This window comes from Vombatus ursinus, unplaced genomic scaffold (assembly GCF_900497805.2).
Source record: "Vombatus ursinus unplaced genomic scaffold, bare-nosed wombat genome assembly UNPS02014822.1, whole genome shotgun sequence".
NCBI lineage: Eukaryota > Metazoa > Chordata > Mammalia > Diprotodontia > Vombatidae > Vombatus > Vombatus ursinus.
The window spans coordinates 14,561,341-14,578,168 of NW_020954600.1; the positions used below are offsets into that span (position 1 = coordinate 14,561,341).

A 16,828-nucleotide genomic window follows, 5' to 3' on the forward strand; every position below is an offset into this window, starting at 1 on the left:
TGAGCTGCACATTGAAGGAAGCTAGGGATTTTAAGAAGAAGATGAGTAGGGCATGCATCCTAGGCATTTGGACAGCCTATTCAAAGAAGGAATGTTATAGGTGAGGAATAGTAAAAAGTCTAATCTGGCTGGACAGTCGAGTGCCTGAAGGGAGGCGGCCTAATGAAGATAAGGCTAGAAAGACAAACTGGCGCCATGTTGGGAAGAGCTTTCAGTGTTAAGTCAAGGAGTGTGTATTTGATTCTAGAAGTAAGAGGGAACTGGTAGAGCTTATTGAGTGACATGGGAAGATCCCTTGGCAGTGCTGTTGATTTTGGAATAGAGAAGGGAGATATTTGCCGGGGAGACCGATTAAACTATTTCCGTTGTCCAGGTGATGGATGAAAGCATCAACTCCAGTGGTGCATTGAGTGGAGAGAAGGGGATGAATGTGAGAGATGTTGTTGAAGGAGAATCAATAAGACAGATACGTAGGGTAAGTGGGAGTGAGTAGTTGAGGATGACCAAGTTCACAGATGTGGGTGACTAGAGGAGAGTGGTACCCTTGATAGAAATACGGGAGTTCAGACAAGAGGATGAGTTTGGTCCAGAAAGAAATAAGTTCTGTTTTGGACATAAAGTACTTTACATATGTCAACTCATTTAGTCCTCCCAACAACCCTGGGAGGGCGTTGCTATTATTATTCCCATTTTACAAATGAGGAAACTGAGGCAAATAGAGGTTAAGTGACTTGCCCAGGGTTATATAGCTAGTAAGTGTCTGAGACTAGATTTGAACTCAGGTCTTTCTGACCAGTAGTAGCTACTGTATCAGCTACCTGCTAACATACTGAGTTTGAGATGACTACAGGACATGCAATTTGAAATACCCAAAAGACAGTGTGATTGGAGCTCATGAAAAGGACCACAGCAGAATATGTATAGATCTGTGAGTCATCTGCAAAGAAATGAAAATTGAAGCAGTGGGAACTGCTGAGGTCACCAAATGAGAGAGCATGAAGAGATAGTGACCACAACAGACTTGGGGAACACCTGCATGTGGCTAATGAGCTAGCACAGCAGTCTGAGGATACGGGGAGGAGGATCAGGAGGGGATCATGAAAACCTAGAGGAGAATGTGGTCAGGGCTTGCAAGTACAAAGGAGACTTTATCAATAAACTTTATCGGGTTTATCAATTCAGAAACCATTAATAACTTTGGAGAAAGCAATTTCAGTTGAATGATGAAGTTGGAAGCAGACTGCATGAGGCTGAAAAGGGAGAAGAGGAGAGGAGGTGGGATGAGCTGCAGGTTCCCCCTCCATGGACGTTTTCAAATAGAGGGTGGACAACCACATGTTGGCTGTAATAGTGGACGTTCTCTTCGACCCGATGGTTCCTGAAGTACCTTCTAACTCTCGAATTCTGTGATTCTGTGAAGTGGAGGCAATGAGTATAGACAACTTTTTTTTTTTTAATGAATTTGGCTCTGTAAGGCAAGAGATATGTATCTGAAGGCCTTTCATGTGGCTGAAAATTAGACATTTTCCCCCTTTCTGGTTCCAGAAGGCACAATTAGGAGCAGTGAGTAGAAGTTACAAGAGGGAAAGATTTAGTCCTAATACATGGCAAAACTTCCTAACCACTAGAGCTGTTTAAAACTTAATGGACTGCTTCAGGAGATAATGAATTCCCTTACCCAAGGTCATCAAGCAAAAGTTTAATGATCATTTTGTGGATATGTGATCGAAGAGATTCTTATTCAGGTACTGGTCGAATTAGATGGCCTCTGAGGTCCTTTTCAACTCTGATTCTGTGGAGTAAAGAAACCAACTATTAATGTGTGGAATGGCGGTCATGTCTCTACCAATATCACTACCACCACCATCTTTCTGTTCAGTTGTAAAGGATGTAAAGGATGAATAACATAATGGACAGTTAACTCCGTAACACTCAAAGTAGAATGGGGTGTTTTGAATACAGCAAAATATGCTTGCCATTCAAATTATCCCTGAAAATTACAAAAAATAATGATAAAGGGAAATTTATTGAATAAAGGTATATTCGTTGATTCCATGTTTTATGCAGGTACATTATCAAGAGGGAGAATTTTGTAAAAGTTGAAAAAGAACAATAAAGAATTGCATTGTATTAGAAAGATAGTACATTTGTAGATGAGGGGTTGGGTAAATGAATCTCTTTCCTTGAATATCACTTAGGCTATCAAGTAGAAAATTCACATACTTGGATGTTCAGATATTCAGATTAGTGGTTTGCAGATAGAGATTTTGTGACATCCTCAGATATTTCCATATTTTGAGGTATGACAGAAGTCTAAGCTCCAAAAACTTTTGAGAATTTACTTTTTTTTTTCCTTTTGGGCTAGGCAATGGGGTTAAGTGACTTGCCCAGGGTCACACAGCTAGTGAGTGTCAAGTGTCTGAAGCCGGATTTGAACTCAGGTCCTCCTGATTCTAGGGCCAGTGCTCTATCCGCTGCACCACCTAGCTGGCCTGAGAATTTACTGATAGAGGTATTTCAAACCAAAAGGAATCCTCCCCAAATTAACTCCAAGTAAAAAAGATTTTTCCACTTAGAATTTTCGAGATTATTTTTGAAAGTTAATGTTTCACTCGTTTTGAAACAATATATACTAACAATATATACACCACAGAAGGAATTAATGTCTACCTAAACAGTGGTTTACTGTCTGTATGACACATAGGGCAAGTACAAGGCAATTAGTGAAATAGAGTATTGGCAAGCCTCATAGTCCTTCGGGTTAAAAGTCTACCTGAGACATTAGAATAATCATATTTGTTTATATTATTAAGTGTGCCTGGCAATTGTTTCATTTCATTTGGTTTTGTAGGCAAGGTCAAGAGCATTAGAATTTGTTTGTCTTTAAGTACTTTAAAATTGGAGCAGTTCCATTTGGAAAAAAATCTTGTATTTAGTGGGCCTCTGTACTGAAACTGCCCTCTCAGGACTGTATTATTTATTCTCAATTCCAATTATTTGATGCTGTTGACTATTACTTCCTCCTGGAAAATCTTTACTTCCTGGTCTCCTTTATCTTACCGTTTCCTGGTTTCCATAAGTTAATTTAATTTAATTAAGTATTCAAAGTCGTGCAGTAGGCAAGTGAAATTTGATCTTAATTCAGTTGAAAGTATAGCTCACAATCTGTAAATTGATGCTCAGTTAAATCAGATGCATCATCTCAATTCAGTAAGCATTTATTGTCTACTCTGTGCCAGGCACTGGGGATACATAGATAAAAATGTTACAGAAAAAGGAAAGTATAGAGGACGGATAGATTTGGTGAGAAGAAAAATTCCATTTTGGACATGTTAAATTTGAGATACCTACATGACATCTAGTTGGAGATAATCTAGCAAGTAGCTGGTGAGATGGGATGGGATTGGACTATTATTAGAATTAGGGTTGACTTATTTTATTGATTTAGGAGCTATGTGTTCAGAAGGAGTTGATGAGATCAACCAAGAGAACGTAGTGAGAAGAGAAAAGAGAAGCCATGATAAATAGAAAGTTAGTGAAATTTTATGGACTAGGTTTTAAGCCAAAGTGATTTATCTGAAAACATCTGAAAATGAAGTCTATTATGGTCATACATTGCACTGTTAAGCTCCCCGTAATTGACTGAAAATCCCATATGTTTGAGTAATTTCCAAAATAAAAAAAAGGTAACTGATCAATTTGTGGTATAGGGGAAAAGAACTGAATTTGAAAGGTTGACCTAGAATGTGTAGTTTTTAGAAATGATCTATAAAAGCTATTACTGTATTATTTAGACTGTGATTTATTCCAATTAGTGAAGAGATTGACACTAACTAGGAAAGTCACTAACATTTTAACTTTATAGGTCAGTTCAACATAAGTAAAGGAACAGACACCATTGCCCAGATAGGCAAAGAATTCGATACTGTACAATGTGACATGATCAAGATGATTTGAACATTTTCAAATTGTAGTTCAAATGATATGTCTAGGCTATATATATGTATATATATTTACATATACATACGTACATATGTGTATATGCATGTATATGTCAAATTTCTAAATTGGATTTCTATTTTTTACTACCTTTTAAAGAAAATCCACTTATAGGAAGTTATTTAGATGTGTCTTTAATTTGTGCACGTTACCAATTTTTAGGGAATACAATTATAATTATTTTTTAGAGATATAAATATTTAATGTAATGACATGGTTAGACAAATTTTAATATTAAAATTGCATGTTTACATAAATCACTAGATAATTCAACATTTTGAATAAGACAACTATAGCAATCTTTAAAAATAATGAAAATGAAGAAAATAAAGTGTCATAAGTTGAAGGGCAAAGTTGATAGTTTTTATTAACTTCACATGCCAGCTAGGAGGTACCTTAAACATCATATGGTCGAACTTCCTCATTTTGTAGCAATGAGGATGAGATTGAGGTCCTCAGCTGACTTGCCCAAGTTCATGCAGAATTGATAGAGCCACACTGTGACACACTACCCTCTTGATGACAACTCCATTTTTCTCTGCACTGTGCCACACTGTATTAGCCATATTTTTTTTTTTTTACTTCAAAAGTTGATCAAAATGAGATTTTTGGCCATTTATGGAGAGGCTCCTAACTACAAATTTACTCCCCTGGGATTCAGAGGAAGTAAAAGATGTCAGAAGATCTAAGAATGGGACTAGGGACACAAATCTGTGGGTCTGAGGAGGGAGAATATCTGATATTTATATAGCATTCTATTGGTTTGCGAAATGTTTTACGTAATTCTCATTTAATGCTGACCAAGGCCCCACTGATGAAGGTGTTACCATCATTTCACAGATGAGGAAACAGGATCAGAGAGGTTACTTGTCCAGGGTTAAACAATTATTAAGTGTCAGAAGGTATTTAAAGGCTTAAAAAATTTCATCTATCATTCTTTTCTGGATACTGTGTGTTGGTCAATCAATCAACAATTATTTACTGGATTAAGCTAAGATACAGAAACAAATAAAACAATCCCTGTTCTTTGGGAACTTACATTCTATAGGGAAACTAGGGAAAGAGCACAAGTCTTTCCTTAGCGTGTGTCAACTCAAAAGAGTCTTCCTGCAATCCCATAATGCTTTGAAAAATGTAACTGAAAAGGTAAAATTGATTAAATTTCTGTCACATAATAAATATAAAGGCCTGCTGTATTCATATGGTCCACCTGGTTTCTTCCTAGGTGTTGCTATGTAGAGCTATCTGCACATAAGATTCATTGTTTAATATGTCTTAGAACCATTCTGTATTAATTATACACACTGATAATAATGCTTATGGCCCTGATTTAAAAACAAAATTTTTAATAATTTTTATCTTTTAACATGACCTCAGCTTTGAAGACAAATTTTCTTTAAAATTTTGAGGATGAAAAATATTGAAATCCCTTTTGCACTTAAAATTGTTTCATAGGAGTTCATACTAGTATAAATCTATGAAAGAATTAACTATTATAGGAGGAAATTATGATGTATTTTCCATACAACTGGATGCTTATACCTCTCTTAGGTCTTCAAGCACAGGACAGAGCAAGTATAATAAACATGCAATATTCCTTTTATTTTAAAATAATCCTTGAAGACTACCACTAATAAAAATGCTCCTATATATAATGATTGGCACTCTACTAAGACACCAGCCTATACTTAAAATAAGGAAGAGGGTATTTGGTTAGGTGATAGATTTTCACATCTTTCAAAAGTAAAGTACAAATTCCACCATCAGCAAGAAAATTAGTTTTATATATTAAGTTCACGTGAAAACTCAAGTTGCAGAAGACAAATTTTTCATCATTTAGGTCTGGGGAACCATTGTGATTTTTAACTAAATGATCCACAAGTAATGAATCACTTGTAAAATATCAGGAACATTATTTGAGTTCATTTGAAATGTTAAAATACTTTGTTCTACTTAAAATGATAAACCTTATTTCAAATTAATTACAATCTCAACATTTTTGTCAATTAATTTTGAAAAAACTTGAACTTCATTAAAAACTCTAATGAACTAAACATTTTTTTCTCGTAATACTTGATTTTTAGCCAATGCACTAAATCTTGGATATTATTGAAAACATTGACTTGTACGCTCTGAAATGACCTTAAATGCCTTCTCTGTCTCATTCTTTTTCACTTTAGAGGCATCCCAAATACTTATGTAAAGAGCAAATCGTGAAGTTTTATAAGATACTTTTATCATTTTACACATACATATGATTTTAAAAACAAAATATTCTTTTTTCTATCTTAGAAAGTATAAATAGTATTGTAAATACTTTGCAGTAATTGTCTAGACATAATTCATTTGAGTAACTAACTCCAATAGCATTTATGCTAGCATATCCATCAATAAGAAATAAATATTCCAAGATGCTATGAAAAAAATTGTTAACTTTATAATAATGTTATTAAATGGCACCTCCTATTGGTACTATTCATTAATTGATCAAGATTTAGGTTAGAGCTAAGGTTTTCCCCTATTCCCCATGCCTCTTGGAGCTTAGTTTCTAAGATGTAAAAAAAATTCTTAGACCAAACATCAGAAGAGAGTAGTCAAAGCTACCATTTAATAATAGCTAGAGTTTATGTAATGCTTTAAGGTTTGCCAAGTACTTTACAAATATGACTCATTTGATCTTCACAACAACACTGAGAGGTAGGTGCTGTTATTATCTCCAGCTAGTAAGAGTCTGAGGCTGGATTTGAACTCATATTTTCCTAACTCAGTCCACTAACTGTGTCTGCTATAATGAAAACCTAGGGAGGAAAGCGTATTGAAGAAGAGTGTTTAGCAGTATCAAAAGTAGTAGCTACATCAGAATGAATGAAGACTGAAAAAAATCCATCACAGCTATAGGTCAGGGTTCTCTTTGGAGAAAATAGGTTTGGTTGAATGATGAGGTCATCTACCAGCTGAAAATTGTTGACATGAGACAGTCTTCCATTATTGCATTATTATACTACCATCAATCAATGAAAAAGTTTTGATTAAATGCCTACTACATGCAGTCACTGCTAAGCACTGGGAGAACAAAGACAGAGAATGAAATAATCCTTATATTCGTACATTCTAATGGGGAAGGCAACAAGCATATTTAAGTAGCTACAGAATAGATAGAAAGTGAATAAATACAAAGTTATATTCAGTATAGTTTGGGAGACAGGGCCATGGTAACTTTGGGGATCAGGAAAGGCATCTTGCAGAAGGCGTTGCTTGAGCTTTATTTTGGAGAAGGAGAGGGCCTCAGTGAGGAGGAGATTAGGAAGGAGTGTATTCCAGGCATCTGAGACAGACAATGTAATGGAAATGGAGAAGGGAGATGAATGGTCATGTGAGGAAAAGAGAGAAGAGCGAATTTGGCTGGATTTCAAATGCAGGAAGCCGGGGGAATAATATCTGAGGAGGCAGGAAAGATGATTGGGGCCAGATTGTGAAGGGTTTTAATAGCTAACTAGCATAGTTTATATTTCATCCTAGAAACAATTAGGTGCAATTGGAGTTGATTAAGTAGAGGAGTGACATGGTCAGATCTGTGCGTAAGGATGGACTTGTGTTATGAGAGACTTGAGACAAAGCTGTTGCAGTTAGCCAGGCAAGAGGCAAGGAGGACTTTGAACTAAGACCGTAGCTGTGTGAAGAGAGAAGGGATTGAACACGAGATGTAAAGAAGAAAATGGCAAGGTCTGGCAGTTTCATATGTGACATGAGGGAAAGAGGAGTCAGGCATAACACAGGAAGAATGGTGGTACCTTCTACAGAGATAAAGAAGTTTGAAAGAGTTGAGAATTTCAAAAGGAAAAGTGGTTGAAATGTCCATTGTGCCAATGGTGATGTAAAACTGAAGCTCAGGGGAGAGAGGTGAGTTGGTGAAATATGTAGATATAAATATAGATAGGTCGTGAATGAATGAGCACTTATTAAGTGCTCACTACGTGCCAGGCATGTGTGCTTAGAGATGATAATTAAATAAGAGATAGCATGTAGAAGGTTCCTGAAATCCTTAGAAGAAAACCTAGAATGGAACCTTGGGGAATACCTATGTAAGCTGTTGTATGGTGTGGATGATAAGCTAGTGAAGGAGATGAAGAAGGATGCTTAGCAGGTAGGAGGAGAAACAGGAGAAGGAAATGTCATGAAAACCCAGAAAGGACAAAGTATCCAGGTTGCCAAAGGTTTAGGAGTGAGTGAAAGAAGAGGAAATGAAGATGACAAGTATAGACACCTTTTTCAAAGAGTTTGTCTGGGAAAGGGTAGAGAGCTATAGGATCATAGCTTGAGGGAATGGTGGCATCTAGTGAAGGTTATTTTAGGATGAGTTGACTGGGGTATGTTTGAGGCAGTAGGGAGAGGCTGAAGATTTGAGAAGGAATGTTCAAGATTGTAAATCTACTAACAAAGACAGGATGAGATCAGCTTCATGTGTATTGGGGTTGGCCTTCATAGATTGGACATGGGGGAAGAGTGGGAGATAATGTCAATAGGTTTTGAAATTAAGAAAATAAGAGACTAAGGAATTCACATTAATGGCCTTAATTTGTTCAGTAAAGTAGGAGGTAAGGTCCTCATTTGAAAAAGGGAAAGAGAGACATGGAATGCTTAAGGAAGAAAGAGAAGGTTTGAAATGAGCTTCTTTGGAGAATCAGGAAATCATTTAGAGGGAATAAAAAGACTTACCTTGCTCCAAAGAGGGCCTAGTTGAAGTTGGATAACACAATTCATAATGTACCCAGTGAGCCCAGTTGTGAGACTGCCTTTGGCTTTGTTCAATAGCCCATGGATAGAAAGTGGAAGAGGTAGAACCAACTGGCATGTTGAAAATAGTTATGAATGTTCATAATTTGGGGTATTTTATATTTCTAAACTGCTGATGAATAATGTTTGTTGGGGGCAGGGGGTGGCACGCAGAAATGCCCTCTTAAGGAGGAAGTTTGATTCAGTAAGATTCCAGAAGGCTGTCAGGGGAAGGGAGTTGTATAAATAGTGTCAATGTGTATAGTACTGGAAACAAACAATATTATAGATAATTCTATAGCTTTAAGAGAGATGAGTTCACATTACTAAAGTATAAAGACCTGACAGTTATATTCATTAACCACTGGTCCAATTCTCTAATAATTGGATTCATGTGCTGTAACACATACATACATACATACATGCATGCATACATACATTTGGAAACTTACTGAGATTAACCTCAGTGCCTTACCCAATAGTTTCGTTCCATCGCTCTAGTTGTGGCTACTTGGTAAAAACAAGTCCTGAATCAAATATTACCTTCAGTACTCATTCCGAATAACCTTCAATCAGGTGGTCCTCCTACAGATTCCTGCCTTTCATTTTAGTTGCCGAGTCAATACTTTGTGTACGTTGTAAGAGGCTGGAGTCACTGTGCTTTGTCCCCAGGCACCAAAGTTTAGAGTGTGCTATTAGTAGTTGTACTTCTTCAGCAGGACGGAATAACTGAGCTTAAATGCCTAGTTAGCAAGTATGATTGCTTAAAATAAAAAACTGCCAGATGGGCTTTCACTTGATGATGGATGCACCTACCCTTGTTCCTTCCCTGGTGACATCTTCTTCCACAGTCTCTCCTGTGCCCAGGTCTCTTTCTCCCTACATCATAGGACCTGTGACCTAAAGTCTGAGGTCTCTCCTATAATAGAATTTTTCTTAAAAAGCTCATTTGAGGGCACCTTTCCTGCTGCTTGTCCTAGGACCAATTTTGCTGTATCTGGTTCACCTTATCTGATAATTATGCTATGGGATATTTGCCTTGACATTAAAAGTTTATGAAAATTATTTTGTGCTATAGTAGTTTTTCAAAGTAAAATAAGTTTACAAGCTCCTTTTTGCTTCCATACTCTCATAGTATTTGCTATTTAAGGAAGAACATATTTAAGAAAAGAAACTGTTAATAATATTGTATAGAAAGTTATTTCTGTTACTTTAAAGATTAAAAAAAAATAAGCCTTTATTTTTTCTATTTCTCTGCAGATTAAAGCTAAAAATTATGACAAGGTTGAAAAGGTGAGTCCATTCAAACATACTCAAAATATTATACTATAGTTTAACTGGTCGTTGCAATATTTTAGTGACCATAAGCAGAAGAATAGGTTTAAAATCACTTAAGCCTCCACTATAGAAATGAATACAACCTAGACTATAGAAGTTTTTTCCTTATGTTATGTAACCTTGCTTATGAGAATACAAAATTTCACCAATACAGTTGAATTATTTTTCTCTGCTGAATTTAGATTTATGAATTTCACCTCAATAATGTAAAAGTGAAATTTTATTATATATAGCTAATACTGTTCTCTTGTGTTAACAGTTATTTCAGAGATGCCTCATGAAGGTTTTACATATTGATTTATGGAAGTGTTATCTTTCCTATGTCAGAGAAACCAAGGGAAAACTACCCAGTTACAAGTAAGTGAATCTGGGGGTCCCAAAAATGTAAACTCACTCGGGCACACATTTTCACATTTGTTCCTATTCCTTCTCTCTGATGCTGAGAAGAGTTAAGAAAAACTTATGGACTTGAAATAATAGATTTCCACATTGGATTAGTCTTTTAGACCTTGGGAGTCTTTTACTCAACCACATAAAAAAAATTCTCAAGTTTCAGTGAAAGCCAGTGGCTTAGGTACTTCTGGTGGTCCCACAAATGCACATCTAAATTTTTTGTACTGAAACACCAAACTTTCCAGAATTCAGTTTGGTTTGATGCCACCCATGCTGATAGTTTATGTGATGTGGCAGTGCCTTAAATAATTTTACAGGGCTTTTTCTGCAGTCTTTTTTTTTTTTTTTGTGGGGATTAAGTGATTCTCACTATTGCTCCACATACCTCCATACTTTCAGCTGATAATGCACTCTTTTGTCTTTTTAGGTACAATTTTACTTTTTAAATTTTTTTTTACAATTTTCTCCTATTTTCTAAGTCCCCATCAGTGTTCTTTGTCCATTCATTTTCATCCATTTTTCTTCTTTACTTGTTGTAGTAAATATGTAAACAAATAGAGTAAAAATACTCAGCTCATCTGCTATTCTTTTTCTTTACTGTATTTAGTAAAGGCTTGAATTTCTATTAATGTGCAACAATTTGTGTAACCATTCCCTTATTTTAGTTTATTTAGGTTGTTTCTAGTTTTGGGTAATTACAAATACTACTGTTGTAAAAGCCTTTAATAGAGTCCTTTTTTTCCCCTTTTTAATAATGCTTTTCCATTATATTTACTATGATGGAATTATTCAATCAAAAGGCATGATTAGTTTGTAATTTTGACTGCATATTGCCAGATTGTTTTTTAAAAAGATTCTACTAGTTTGTAGGTCCATCATCAGTGAACTTTTGTGCCTCTTTCTTAATCCCACCAACATTGAGTTTCCTTACTTTCAATTATTTTTGCTAATTTGAGGGATGTAAGGTGGTACCTCAAAGCTGTTTTAATCTATACATCTTTTGTACATTAATGAGGTTGAACCTTGAACACTTTTCATGTACAGGCAGACCAGTAAGTTATATAACCATTGCCAGAATTCTCTCTTTCACCTGATGCGGGACTCTTTACTGTCTTCTACAACAAAATGCTTATCTCCTAACATATTTATTCTGAGACATATTCCAAAAAGGAGATTAAAGCACATTACAGTCTTTCTGTATTTTTCCTGGCCTTTTAAGCATTCTTCATTCTGGTAGTTAGCTGTGCTTGTTATATAGTCTCTATGCCTGTAGCTTCCCAACATTTTCACCAAGCACTTATTGACTGATTATGATTTTTAGGTCTCTGGGGATGCAAAAAATAAGAGTCCCTGCCTTTGAGAGACTTAGAATCTAGCTGGGGAGACATAAAAATACAAATAACAATATAAAGTTTAACAAAAACTAAATCTTGAGAGGAGGGAGATTGTGAGGGGTAGGATTTAAGGAAGTAGAGAAATAGATGAGAGAGGAGCATTTATGATAGGGAATTGAATTTTCTTGGAGGGGTGGGTCCTGTGCATGCTGTTTTCACGGAACAACGAGTAGACCAGCTTGGCTGTAGAGTGGTCTATGTTAGATTAAAGAGGGGAGTATAGGGATTAGCCTAAATGCTATGGGATAGAGTTTGGACTTCTACCTTTAGTCAGCAGAGAAACAATGAACAATTTTGAGCAGGAGGTTGATGTGTGGAAAATGGTATTTTAGGAATATTAGTAACACTGTATGTTAGCCAGTAGAAGATATTCATAGACCCATTGACCATTTGCAATTTGTTCTGAGCTAAAAGGAGAATCAGGGATGGCCAATGAAGTAAACATTGAGTTCTTGGACACATTCTACACTGTCACATCCTATGTTTGCAGCCAGGTAATTAGCATTTTTGTTTGCCTCTGGCTTCTTTTAATTTGCTAAAAGAATATTATTTATGTTTTAATTGTAGATGACATTTCAGATTCCCTTTTTGAGTATTGTCATCATTTCTACCTCTGCAACATCTCTTATTGCTTTCTCACAGTCATTAATGTACTTTAGGCCCTCGTTATCTCTTGTCTGGACTATTGAAATGGCCCCTAACTGGTCTCCCTACTTCCAGTCTCTCCCTCTCTGACTCCATCCAGCTACCGAGTCCATATGCCTAAGTCAGTAATGGACATGTCACTCCCTCTGCTCAAGAAACTTGAGTGGCGCGCTGCTGTCGCTGGGATAAAATGCTGATTCTAACCGGAATCTAAAGCCCTTTGTAGTGTGGCTGCCACCTATCTTTCTAGTCAGTCTAGACAGCCTTAATTCCTTATTATATCTAGGGAAATAGATGTACCTATAGATCTCTATAGGACTCGATAGATGTAACTACAGATATATCTGTGTCTCTATGTCTAGACATCTTTAGATCTTTCTATAGATATATCTATATCTCTACATCTAGGTATCTCCCTCTCTCTTTACAGATGTATCAGTGGGCAGCTAGGTGGCGCCATAGTGCACAGAGTGCTGAGCCTGGAGTTAGGAATACTTTCTCTTTCAGAGTTCAAATCCAGTCTCAGATACTAGCTGTTTGGCCCTGGGCTGGTCACTTAACCCTGTAAAATGAGCTGGAGAAGGAAATGACAAAGCAGTCCAGTATCTTTGCCAAAAAAAACCAAAACCCAACAACCCAAATGGGGTCATGAAGTCAGACAAGACTGAACAACAACACAGACATGTCTATGTCTCTAGATTTCGATACCTCCAGTTCTGTAGATCTGCAGCCAGATTCTAGATTTCACAGTTTATAAATATGATTATTTATTCCCTCGCACACACTTTGCAGCCAAACTGGTCTACTTGCAGTTCCCTTGCCCAGTCCTGTGTTATTATGTTTCCTGCCTCCCTGCCTTTGCATGGGTTGTGCCCCTGGGATGCTCTCCCTCCTGACTTCTTAAAGAATAACTTAGATACAGCCTCTTACAGGAAGCCTTCTGAGCTCTGAAGTTGTGAGTGCTTCCCCAGTTATTTTGCTTTGACTCTGCATATTTTGCATTTCTTTATCTGTGCAGACTGCTTCACCCCAGTAGCTTGTGCCTTAAGGGCAGGGATTGTTTTATTTATCACTTTGAATCTCCAGCATGAGGCCTGGTGTTCCATTAATGGATTAAATTGAGGTCTTTCTTATTACCTATATTTCAGAGAAAAAATGGCACAAGCATATGACTTTGCTTTGGATAAAATTGGAATGGAAATTATGTCTTATCAGGTATGTTTTGTTATGAAAGTATTTATACCAAATTTAATGGATATAAATATGTAAAGAAAGTGAATGACCTTTTATTTTATTTCTCAGATTTGGGTGGATTACATCAATTTCTTGAAAGGAGTGTAAGTATTTTCAGAATTTCATTTTATAGTTGAACTGTTCTTTTTAGTATGATAGCAAAAGTCACACCTGTTATCTATCACATAGGGAAGCTGTTGGATCTTATGCAGAAAATCAAAGAATAACAGCTGTCCGGAGAGTTTATCAGCGAGGTTGTGTTAATCCAATGATCAATATTGAGCAACTTTGGAGAGACTATAATAAATATGAAGAGGTAAATAAATAGTCAGTGGCTGGCTACAAAGTAGCTTAGACATTGAAAGCTCTGGCCTGCCTAGTGCCTAGTGCCTGGACATTGGTGTTACTTGTTACTCATGACGGAAGAGTTAAAAACAGGGCTCTGAGAGTGTTTGAGTTTCTGTGTACTACTGATGTGTACTACTGAATTACTTTTAAATATATTCTGACTTAATAGTATGAAGTACAAAGGACATTTTTGATTAGACTCTATCTTGAATATAAACTAGAAAAAAATCAAGTAGAAAATAAAATGTGCTGTCCTTGATTAATATAGACTACGTTGCTGACCTATCAGGAGGGCATGCGATTTAAATGGTTTTTCCAGCGCTGGTGACAGTTTTCCCTGAGCCATTCATCTTCTCTTCTCAAGTGACAGTGACTAAAGCAGGGGAATGGTTAGTGGGAACTCATTGAAACCATGGGGCAGTCTGGTGTAGTCGAGTCAGAGCACTGGGCTTCCTCTCCTGTCCTGATTTATGGTACCTTGGTGACCTTTCCTGTCTCTCTGGCCCTCAGGGTCCTCCATTATAAGGTGAGAGGACTGACTCAGATGCTCTCCATTCTCTGGCCTCATTAGCACCATGTCTTAACCAGCTTAGTTAACTGCTTCAGTCAGGGGATAATGCCTGTGTTTAGAAGGAAGTTATTCATTATCTCCATGCTTATTTGGAAGCACTTTATAAACTAGTGAAGGAATTATGAACTCATAGGTATCTTTTGTACTCTTGTTTGAATTTTCAGAAAGTCAAAGTTATAGAGATGCAAGCATAAGGAATGAACGTAGATGATTTGTTTTTAGTGCTGAATGTTCAGCTCCTTTTGTCATTCTTTATGATAGAATTTTACTGGAAACTGTATTTTAAGTAATTATCCTTTTTTTGTATTCTGTCCTATGTTTAAAGATGTTAATCATCCTTATCTAAGTATGTCTGAGGTCAAGGTCAGATTGCATAGGATAGCCTGCCTTAATATGTCATAATATAAAGGTTAGGTCATTAGTTGAGGGAAAAGATTTTTTAAAAGGGTAAACTAATGATCGCTGTCTGTAATTCCTTTCCCTCGTCAGGCACTCAGTGTTAAATGTAATGAATGAGACTGAGGTCATTTGAATGCTGCTATGTTACATTTATGTGAATTCATCTGTTCATCCTATTTCAACATGTACTCCCAAAATAAGTCCATTCTTAGAATTAAGTTATTTGTGTACTCCCCTACTATAAGCCCTTCTTTGTTCAGAAATTTTTGGTTTTAAAATGAATGCTAGAATTTTTAAATGTTAATAATGTAACACATTTTCTACATATTTTATTCTAGGGCATCAACATACATCTAGCTAAAAAAATGATTGAAGATAGAAGTAGAGACTACATGAATGCCAGGCGTGTGGCAAAGGTTTGGAGTTTAATCTGTATGTTCAGTTTAATAATTAATTATGAATATGTTGCTCTTAGTGAGGTCCCACGTCCAATATTGGAAAGACCACTGGACTAGAAGTCAGAGGCCCTGGATTCTAGTCCCAGTTCTGGGACAGTGGCTATGTGACCTCAGACAAGTCACCTAACCACTGAATTGGAGCGAGTTCCTCATGTCAGAATTAGTGTATTTTAAAGTGGTATATGGATATAAAGTATTGTGTATTCTACAGCTGTTGCTACTGTCAACTTGCATCAGTCTTCAGTAGAGGCAAATATTATCTGGTAAATAAAATACCAAGTAAATATGGATTAAAAAGTTAAAATTGCTTTTCATGAGCATAACAACAAAGAGGGATACAGAACATGAATGGTAAACTAGATCTGATCTAAATACCTCAACTTGCCTTAGTAAGATAGTCTGCCTCAGGGCCTATCTCTGTAGGTCAAATATAATATTATATTCCTACATTCATTTTGGAAGAAATTAGAGAAAATATTCCTATTGTATTATACTTTATTGAAAAGCTAAAGTAGAGGTATTTTTTAAAGGTGAATAATAACCAGGTTGCTCCATTATTCGCTCCTGTGATCTCTTAGATCACTGCCAGATGACCCAAAGTAGGGGACTTAAGAGCTGTTCTGTTGGAATGGTCAGGACAACACTGTTTTCTGTTGTTACCGCACCAGCAGCCTTCCTTCTTTGCTGAAATGTAAAACACCGATACTTTTTAGCTATAACGAAATGATCAGTATTTGGACAGTTTATGTGTATAACTATTTCTCAGTTGATCTATACTTCAAGCATACTTGGCCCACTAATGCTTGCTTGGGCAGTCCATAGACTAAAATGGGATTCATACAGAGAAGAGTAGGAAGGCTCCCGCACAGGGAGGATGATGAGCAAATTCCTGAAGGCTTCCATATTCTGGAAATAAAATTGAATTTTTTAACCCAAGAAAATAGGCTTACTAACACTTGCTAACTGTTTATTTTCTAGGAGTATGAAACAGTAATGAAAGGTTTAGACCGCAATGCCCCTTCAGTACCTCCACAGAATACTCCCCAAGAGGCTCAGCAAGTAGACATGTGGAAGAAATACATACAGTGGGAAAAGAGCAACCCTCTCCGAACAGAAGACCAGACGCTTATCACCAAAAGAGGTAGCCCGATCAGCTCAAAATTACAGGGCTTTCTTAGAAACTGGGAAAGTGTGAGGTGTCCGTGGGTGTGTGTTCAAGTGGTCCCTGAGAGCCATTTGTTGGAAAGGCTGGAGAGATCAAGCAGACATAGCCAGAC

General features: G+C 36.6%; 1 protein-coding gene across 1 annotated transcript in view; it reads left to right on the plus strand.

Moving 5' to 3' along the window:
- The window catches only part of CSTF3 (cleavage stimulation factor subunit 3), a 79,519-nt gene that overhangs the window by 50,961 nt on the left and 11,730 nt on the right, over window positions 1-16,828 (plus strand). The window contains exons 4-10 of the mRNA XM_027837794.1: window positions 10,033-10,065; window positions 10,370-10,467; window positions 13,691-13,757; window positions 13,845-13,879; window positions 13,965-14,091; window positions 15,432-15,509; window positions 16,530-16,692. Of these exons, the coding sequence (XP_027693595.1) occupies window positions 10,033-10,065; window positions 10,370-10,467; window positions 13,691-13,757; window positions 13,845-13,879; window positions 13,965-14,091; window positions 15,432-15,509; window positions 16,530-16,692 (601 nt within the window). The remainder of the gene's footprint in view (window positions 1-10,032; window positions 10,066-10,369; window positions 10,468-13,690; window positions 13,758-13,844; window positions 13,880-13,964; window positions 14,092-15,431; window positions 15,510-16,529; window positions 16,693-16,828) is intronic.